The 10107-nt window shown below is 34.3% G+C and overlaps 1 protein-coding gene across 1 annotated transcript; it reads left to right on the forward strand.

Moving 5' to 3' along the window:
• Nucleotides 1–2049: 2049 nt before the first annotated feature.
• LOC126891676 (zinc finger protein 250-like) lies at nucleotides 2050–3965 on the forward strand. Its single transcript, XM_050660915.1, has 4 exons — nucleotides 2050–2116; nucleotides 2319–2536; nucleotides 2592–3144; nucleotides 3766–3965. Exons 1-4 carry the CDS (start codon nucleotides 2050–2052, stop codon nucleotides 3963–3965), a joined length of 1038 nt encoding a protein of 345 aa, XP_050516872.1.
• The last annotated feature ends 6142 nt before the right edge of the window (nucleotides 3966–10107 follow it).

Consider the following 10107-nt stretch of genomic DNA (forward strand, 5'->3'; position numbering starts at 1 on the left):
AATGAGAAAAAAATCTAATAATACGAATTTAAAACCAATTTATATTTTATATTTTTATTTACTTGTTATGTTAAAAATATCTATTTCTTACAATTTTAAAGCTAATTAGTTCTCACCAAAGTCATAAATTCCACACATTTTTTTTTAATTTTAAAAAAATTTCCACACTGAAACATCAATCAAATAATTTTTCAAGTTAAATTGAGGCTTATTTCCCAATTAGAATAGTAAATTTCTTTTGTATTATTTTGAAATTTAAAATTAGTATTACTGTAAAATTATTTTTGTCAAACTTTTTTTATTTTTATAATAAATAATTTAACAATAGTTAAATTATTTATTATTAACATAATTATTTTTTTTAGGATAATAATGAATACGAGTCCACCAAGTATGTCAACTACTAAAATCAAGCGACAAAAGCCTGCTGCAGTAAGATCTCAAGTAAAACTAGCCAAAAATGCTCCCGTATACTATATACTCCTTCCAAATGCTTCTGGGGCAAATTTTACCCTACCAAATTCTCAGCTGTTACTAAACCCGCAAGCAAACTTAGCAAACACAACTTTTGTAGTGAAGAAACCGGGTGGTATCGCCAATAGATTTGCTGCGCCGCTTAAGCCCTACGTGAACCCTTTTGACTACACCCCGTATGTAAAAGACAAAGTTTCGTACGCCTACGTACAAAGAAGATCAGTTATGGAGAAGGAACTGAATGAAACTAAGTTTGAAGCAGTGGTATGGGCATGCAAAATGTGTAAAGAAGAGTACAAGGAAAAAGAGCAACTGCTTGAACATTATGAAGTACATAAACGCAAGACAGATCAATTGGCAGATGTAGATGAAAACGGTTCTACGGATTTCGATGATGACAAGAACAAAGAACTTGTGTGTCCTATTTGCCACACAGCATACGCTGAGAGGCATTATTTTCAACAGCATGTTATATTAAAACATAAACCGAAGGATCATTACTGTCATATATGCAATTGTAACTTTCGGGATGAATTGAAATTAAGTATGCATAACGCAACCCACACGGATGATCCAGAGACTTACATCTGCGTAACTTGTAATGCTTTTACAACAAAGACAAGCAAAGACCTACTTGCCCACTTCAACAAAGAACATGTAAAAGAACAGTATTATTGCGAAGAATGCGACAATAATTTTACGTCCAAGGCTTGGTTCGAAGACCACAAAATATTCCACGTGGAAGGATCCAGCAAGGAAAAATTCAAATGCAACACTTGCTCTTCCACTTTTCCTAATCGCTATACAATGAACCAACACATGCAAGAGATTCATAAAAAGTTCAAATGTTTTCCTTGCGATATAACATTTCCTTACAAGAAGAATCTAGACGTGCATAACCAAAATTTCCACTCAATGGAGGGGGATAACAAATTCCTTTGTAATGAATGCGGAAAAGTGTTTGCATCGCAAGGATTATTAAGGACCCATACAGAGACACATGGAGAGGGTAAACACATTTGTAGCGTGTGTGGTAAGTTGTTTAAGAAGAGATCTGGTCTGACCCTTCACGCTAGGATTCACACTGGAGAGAAGCCTTGTAAGTGTCACTTGTGCGACAAATCTTTCTCTCAGAGGTCAAGCCTTACTTTGCATATTAGAACCCACACCGGAGAGCGGCCCTATGTTTGTTCCAAGTGCCAGAAAGGCTTTATTTCCAAAACTAGTAAGGATGGCCATGAAAAGAGGTGTAAGAATTTTAAGTAGTTGTTAGATTTTTTAATTTCGTTTCTTGTAGACTTGTAATCTCAGTAAATTTTGATCAAGAATTTTTTAATACAAAATGTACCAATTTCAAATCGTTGTTTAGATTCTGAATAAACCATGTTTAAAAATTTAATACGTACTTATTTGTTTTTCCTTTCTCAAAAGCAATTGCCTATGACCAAGATACTAGAAGAACATAGCATAGCTAATAGATTCAAGAAATAACAAAAGATTAGACCTTAGGGAACAAAGAAGACAATACAAGAACAATGCAGACGAATGCAGAAGAAAATAAAGAAATATGTCAAAATGCACAAGAAAGTTCATGAAGTGGCTGGAGTGTATAATAATAAAAACACTAATACTCTAGTATCTAGTAGATAATGCAGAAAATGTTACCGATGAACGAGATATACTTGAAACATGAAGTAATTATTTAACTGTATTATTTTAAGATAAAAGGCCAAATATACAGAGTAGATATAATCAAGAAGAACCTGAAATTTTAAAATTTAAAGTTCTTCATACAACAAAATTAACTAATACCAACAAAGTAACTTAACCAGACAACATTCCAGCTAAACTCTTAAAATCCGAAGAAAAAGAGCAACTTCTTGATCATTACGAAGTACATAGACGAAAGACAGATCAATTGACAGATGTAGATGAAAACGGTTCTACGGATTTCGATGATGACAAGAACAAAGAACTCATGTGTCCTATTTGCAACACAGCACAGGCTGCTAGGTACTATTTCCAACCGCATGTCATATTCAAACATAAACCAAAGGACCATGCATATATGACTGCCATATATGCAATTGCAACTTTCTGGATGAATTGACTTTAAGTATGCAGAACGCAACCCACACGGACGATCCAGAGACTTCATCTACGTAACTTGTAATGTTTTTACAACAAAGACAAGCAAAGACCTACTTGCCCACTTCAGCAAAGAACATGTAAAAGAAGGGTATTACTGCGACGAATGCGACAAGAATTTTACTTCCAATACTTGGTTCGAAGATCATAAAATCTTTTACGTGGAAGGTTCCAATAAGGAAAAATTCAAATGCAGCACTTGCTCTTCCACTTTTCCTAATCGCTATACAATGAACCAACACATGCAAGAGATTCATAAAAAGTTTAAATGTTTTCCTTGCCATATAACATTTCCTTACAAGAAGAATCTAGACGTGCATAACCAAAATTTCCACTCAATGGAGGGGGATAACAAGTTCCTTTGTAATGAATGCGGAAAAGTGTTTACATCGCAAGGATTATTGAGGACCCATACAGAGACACATGGAGAGGGTAAACACATTTGCAGCGTGTGTGGTAAGTTGTTTAAGAAGAGATCTGGTCTGACCCTTCACGCTAGGATCCACACTGGAGAGAAGCCTTGTAAGTGTCACTTGTGCGACAAATCTTTCTCTCAGAGGTCAAGCCTTACTTTGCATATTAGAACCCACACCGGGGAGCGGCCCTATGCTTGTTCCAAGTGCCAGAAAGGCTTTATTTCCAAAACTAGCAAGGATGGCCATGAAAAGAGGTGTAAGAATTTTAAGTAGTTGTTAGATTTTTTAATTTCGTTTCTTGTAGACTTGTAGGCTCAGTAAATTTTGATCAAGAATTTTTTAATACAAAATGTACCAATTTCAAATCGTTGTTTAGATTCTAAATAAACCAAGTTTAAAAATTTAAGACGCACTTATTTTTTTCCTTTCTCAAAAGCAATTGCCTATGACCAAGATATTAGAAGAACATAGCATAGCTAATAGATTCAAGAAACAACAAAAAGATTAGACCTTGGGGAACAAAGAAGACAATACAAGAACAATGCAGACGAATAGAGAAGAAAATAAAGAAATATGTCAAAATGCACAAGAAAGTTCATGAAGTGGCTGGAGTGTATAATAATAAAAACACTAATACTCTAGTATCTAGTAGATAATGCAGAAAATGTTACCGATGAACGAGATATACTTGAAACATGAAGTAATTATTTAACTATATTATTTTAAGATAAAAGGCCAAATATACAGAGTAGATATAATCAAAAAGAACCTGAAATTTTAAAATTTAAAGTTGTTCATACAACAAAATTAGCTAAAACCAACAAAGCAACTGAACCAGACAACATTCCAGCTAAACTCTTAAAATCTGAAGAATCGGATCAATTCTTGATCATTACGAAGTACATAAACGAACGACAGATCAATTGACAGATGTAGATGAAAACGGATCTACGGATTTCGATGATAACAAGAACAAATAACTCATGTATCCTATTTGCAACACAGCATAGGCTGCTAGGTACTATTTCCAACCGCATGTTTTATTCAAACATAAACCAAAGGACCATTACTACCATATATGCAATTGCAACTTTCTGGATGAATTGACTTTAAGTATGCATAACGCAACCCACACGGACGATCCAGAGACTTACATCTACGTAACTTGTAATGTTTTTACAACAAAGACAAGCAAAGACTTTCTTGCCCACTTCAACAAAGAATAGAGATGCATCAAGTCAAACTAGTTTGATTTTCTTCAACAAACTTGACTTGAAAACCAAACTTTTTTTGTAAAAAAGTTTGACTTGACTTGATTTCGATATCTTTAGGTTTGACTTGAAATCAAACTTCATCAAACAGTTTGAAGTTTGAATATTATATTGCGCAACGTGTTTATTTCCAATTCTAATTGAGAGCGTATCGACTTTTGTTTTGACTTATTTGGATAGGTCTGAATCTGTACTCTGCTACTCCACAAATTAATTTGTAGTTCATATTACTATTTTTGTTAAAACTTTTGTTAAAGGGGCCGTTCAAGTATTACGAAACGCAATTTTTGAAGCTCTTACAACCTCTTTATCCCATCTGTATCTTTTCATCTTTTGTTGTGAAGAAAGGTCCAGTTATTTATTGCAAACACGTGTTACTGTGCTTGATCTGGTTAATACAAATTTTAAGATTTTTTCACTTAAATACTATTGTCCTATTGTAACATGGGCGGAGCGTGAGGGGGCAATATAATACAATCCAGGGGTTCTATGTAAAATATAAACGAAAGTTGAAAAGTTGGGAGATTGTGATTCCGTAGTTTTTTTTAAGTTAAAAACAATGTTACGTAACGCGCTATTCGAACCCCCCCCCCCCCCCCGTATAACGCTCCGTAACGTTTTGCATGACCCCCCATCCCCCCTACTTGCGTTAGGTAATACTTGAAAGCTTCCAAAGTAGATTAAATTACACTTGGTATGATAAAAAAACTATCCAACAAATTCTTTGTTTTAATCTAGTAACACTCAAATATAAAAAAGTTATATTGATAAAACAAAACTTGCCAGCAAGCAATTCTAAGCATACAGGAATCATTTTCAAAAAATTTACTCTATTTTGATTATCATCGCTTCCTGTATCAAGATACTTTTATGTGGCACTCATTGTATTATTAATTTTCTTATCTTAATTGGCAACTAACATGTCAATCTCGACAAAAAAGTATATCTGCTAAACATGAGTTGTGACTGCATAGCTTCACTGAGGAGGCATGAGGATGCTGAAATAGCTATATGGAGATGGTGGTCCAACTCTGAATCGAATATAAACAAAAACTGCCTTTATCTATATCTACTAAATAAATCATTTTTCAAACTCTTTCAAGCTAGTTTGACAAACAGTTTGACTTGACTTGAATTATTTGTCAGAAGGATTGACTTGGTTTGACTTGAAATTAAGTGAAACTCAAGTCAAGTTCAAACATTCAAGTCAAACTAGTGCAACTCTAACAAAGAGCGTAAAAGAAGGGTATTACTGCGACGAATGCGACAAGAATTTTACTTCCAATACTTGGTTCGAAGACAATAAAATCTTTTACGTGGAAGGTTCCAATAAGGAAAAATTCAAATGCAGTACTTGCTCTTCCAATTTTCCTAATCGCTATACAATGAACCAACACATGCAAGAGATTCATAAGAAGTTCAAATGTTTTCCTTGTGATATAACGTTTCCTTACAAGAAGAATTTGGACGTGCGTAAGTTGTTTAAGAAGAGATCTGGTCTGACCCTTCACGCGAGAATTCACACTGGAGAGAAGCCTTGTAAGTGTCACTTGTGTGACAAATCTTTCTCGCACATAAGGTCAAGCCTTACTTTGCACATAAGAACACATGCCGGAGAGAGACCTTATGCTTCTTCTAATTGCCAGAAAGGCTTTATTTACAAAACTAGCAAGGATGGCCATGAAAAGAGGTGTAAGAATTTTAAATAGTTGTAAAATTTGGTTTAAAATGCAAGAAATTTTGTTTCTTGTAGACTTGTATACTCAGTTAATTTTGATCAAGAATTTTAATACAAAACGTACCAATTTCAAATCGTTGTTAAGGTTCTGAATAAAGCATGTTTAACAATTTAGTAGGTACTTATTTATATTTTATTATATCTTTTCTTTTCTCAAAAGCAACTGAATATGGCCAAGTTAGTAGAAGAACATAGTGTAACTAATACATAGATTCAAGGAATAACAATAGATGACAGAAGAAATACTAGACATTGTGGAACAAAGAAGATAATACAAGAGCAATTCAGACGAGTACAAAAAAACCAAGCCACCTCTAACAGACAAGACCACCAAAACACTAAACAAACCTCTGATGTCTGATACAGCAGTTTTGAGAAGGTCTATTGGGTCTGTTTTGTTCTTTTTATTACCAAGAAAGTTATCTTGGGATAATGTTGGTACGATACTTTTATTAAACTATTTATCTCTGTAGATTGGTGCTTTTTCGTATGAAAAAGTTTATTTCACACGACTTTGTTCCTTTGATATCAGGGTTTTTGAAGTAGCCGTCAAATTGTACTTGCAGATAGACCATAGTGTTCTTGTACATACACCCAACATAATTATGTACTTTTCAAGGATATTGTTCTAAGACGAATACTCATCCTATGTAACAGAAAACCACTGTAGATAACAAAAGGGCTTCTGTGAATTATCAGAGAATCGTTCTAATGGTATAAAGGAAGGCATTAAACTAAGATTACTTGGAACCTTTTTCTTGCCATCCTCAGCGAATAATGCCAATGGAATAATTGAAATAAAAGTAAGGGATTGATGACTACATATTTTTTGACTTCAATAATACTTGTCAAAGCACTAAGGGGAAGATTTGCAATAAAATGACACATCCTATGATGTTACTGCTCAACCCTTCTCCTATCTTAATAGCGCGAAGACACTGATTAAAAATTATTGTGTATACACTACGAATTTCCACAGCTTTCTCCGTATTCCTTCACTCAACCGTTCTCTCGAGTTCTTTCTGTTTTGCCAGTTCCCTTCCTGTAGATTTCTTCTCTCCATTGCTTCGTCCACTTCATCTCTGAAGGATCTTCGGGGACTGCCTCTCTTCCTTCTCTCTATCGGGCTCCACTCTGTTATTATATTTATCCAACGATTTTGGTCTGCTCTTCTGATATGTGCGTACAGGTTAATCTCTTCTGTTCGATGTAGTCTATTACATCTGAGTTCACTCCCATTCTTTTCTTAATCTCCATCATCATTCTCTTTGCCTTATCGTTATGCGGGGTCGGCTTCCCTAATTGCATTTCTCCACACAATTCTATCTTGGGTCATATCAATGTCAATCACCTTTACCAACATGTCCTTCCTTATCGTCTCCCCCAGGTCTTCTTTGGTCTTCCTCTCCTACTCCTTCAAGGAATCTGCACTTCAGCTATTCTTCGTATTGGGTGATTAACGTCTAGACGTTGAACATGACCAAACCATCTTAACCTATGTTCTCTCATTTTGGCATCAATTGGTGCCACACCTAGAGTTCCCGTAATATACTCATTTCTAATTTTATCCTTCTTTGTCACTCCACTCATCCATGTAAGCTTTCTCATTTCCGCCACATGCATTCGTTGTTCCTCTTTCTTCTTCACTGCCCAACATTCAGTTCCGTACATCATAGCCGGTCTTATGGCTGTTTTATAGAATTTTCCCTTCAACTTTATTGGATTTTTTCTGCCACACAACACACCACTCGCTTCTTTCCACTTCATCCATCCAGCCCTAATTCTACTGCATGCATCTCCATCTATTTCTCCATTACTCTGTAATACCGATCCCAGGTACTTAAAACTATTGCTTTTTACTATCAGCTCACCATCCAAAGATACCATTTTATTTGTAGTAACTCCATCTTTAAACGAACATTCCAAATACTCTGTTTTTGTCCTACTAAGTTTTAAACCTTTTTACTCCAGAGCTTGCATCCACTGTTCCAGTTTTTGTTCTAAGTCTCTTTCACTATTTCCTACTAACACGACATCATCAGCATACATTAAGCACCATGGAATGTTACCATGTAGTTTCGCTGTTATCTGGTCCAAACCTAATGAGAATAAGTACGGACTAAGCACAGAGCCTTGGTGCAATCCTACTTTCACATGAAATTTATCAGTCTCTCCCACACCTGTCCTATCACTAGTCGTTACTCCCTCTTTTCTTAATCTCCATGTTATATATTCTATCTCTCTTCTTTCCACCAGAGATTCCATCTCTGTTGCTCTTATTTTGTTTTTGGTTTTCTTATTTATTGTCCAATTTTTACACCCATTAGACCCGGTTTTTCAGTGAGCTGTTAAAATTTTGGTTAGCTAACCTACTTTAAATTTTAACCAATATTTTAACCCTCATAGCGTTTTTCATTGATTTAAATCAAGTTAAGAAAATCTCGGTTATCTACCCACTTTTTTTCTTCTGTTGGCAGCAGTAACTGTACGTGCGCATGTGCAATTCGAGAAAAAATGATCAATTTGACAGAAAAATAAATAAAAGACAATTTCATAACCAAATTAAAAAAAAAATGATTAATGCAATGCAATATCAAGTTCGGAATCTTTGTTTAGTTCATAACGTCTACCTCGGTTTCATAACAGAAGAGAATTAAAATTACTGGGACGATTTAGACTTTTTTTTCCGATTTTGTTTGTCAAAGACCAGGGTCTTATCTATATTTGAACAGATTTACCAGGAGATAAGAGGTCCGACTCTTCGGCAAATAATTAAGTAGTTTGCTGTGTAGACAAATATAAAATAATCTTTTTAAAATATTACTAGGAATCATGCATTAAATCCTGTTACAGTAAGTGTAAACATAGGTACCTGTTACAGTTATATTTGAATATATTTCCTTATACAGTCGAACCCGCTTATTAGAATAGCCTTTGTGCCAAGCAAAAATATTCCTATAACCGGGATATTCTAATAACCGATCAGTGGTGGCTAGCAGAAATATATGTACCTAATATACGTCGTAATAGTACAACACACTTTGTAGAGGTACATACTGTATGTACATGTACATAGTATGTATTTACATGTACATACATACGTTATGTACATATATTATGTATATGATTCTATTTCTTTTTATGTCAATAATACAGTACCTAGTGTAACTATTACTTATTTTATTAAAACACCAAACTACATTATCTGTGCATGCATACCTACACAAATAAGTATGAAATGTATGCAATATGTAGATATACGTATACATATATTTCTTATTAACATATATCCAACAGACTTACTTTTTTTCTGGAAAAATAATCGGTAATCTGAGACTATTTGTTTTGTTACATAAGATATTAGCGTTGATTGAAATATTAATATGGGTCCAATACCTCAATCAACGATATTAGTCACTTGTTGCTCTAAAATTATAATAAATAAAAAATTGACATTGATTTTACCAAAGAATACTAACACACCCACTTTACCCTCCAGAAAATTTCAGCGGTTATTATATTACAAGGGGTTATTTATGACTTCCAACTGTTAAAAATCTAAACCGAGAACGACGTGGCGGTGAATGTTTACACAATTGAAAAATTAGGTACCTACTTTACGATCGGTGAATGTTAGGCGGAAGGTAGAATTGGTACCCATAATAAAGTAAGAAATAAAATATGGGCCATTCCACGAACATACGCCTGTTTTGGATTACTTCAACAACGAATATTTTACTGTGCAACATAAGAAGTACGAAAGTAAATGGCGCTAATAATTATTCCAATAAACAACAATGTAATTTGCAATTTACTTTCGTTCTTCTTATTTTGCACAGTAAAATATTCGTTGTCGAAGTAATTCGAAACAGGCGTATGTTCGTGGAATAGGGTATATTATCGACAGGTCCTATAAAACCAGAAAACATAAAAATTTGTGGGAAATTGTACCTAAAAAGTTTTTGGTAACTTGGGATTATTAGATAAAGCGGGATTCTTTTACTAAAACGTATCACTATAAACGGTTAAATTTATTAAGGAGTAAATGGAAATGTTCCGG

The sequence above is a fragment of the Diabrotica virgifera genome, chromosome 9 (genome assembly GCF_917563875.1).
Source record: "Diabrotica virgifera virgifera chromosome 9, PGI_DIABVI_V3a".
NCBI classification, from domain to species: Eukaryota; Metazoa; Arthropoda; class Insecta; order Coleoptera; family Chrysomelidae; genus Diabrotica; species Diabrotica virgifera.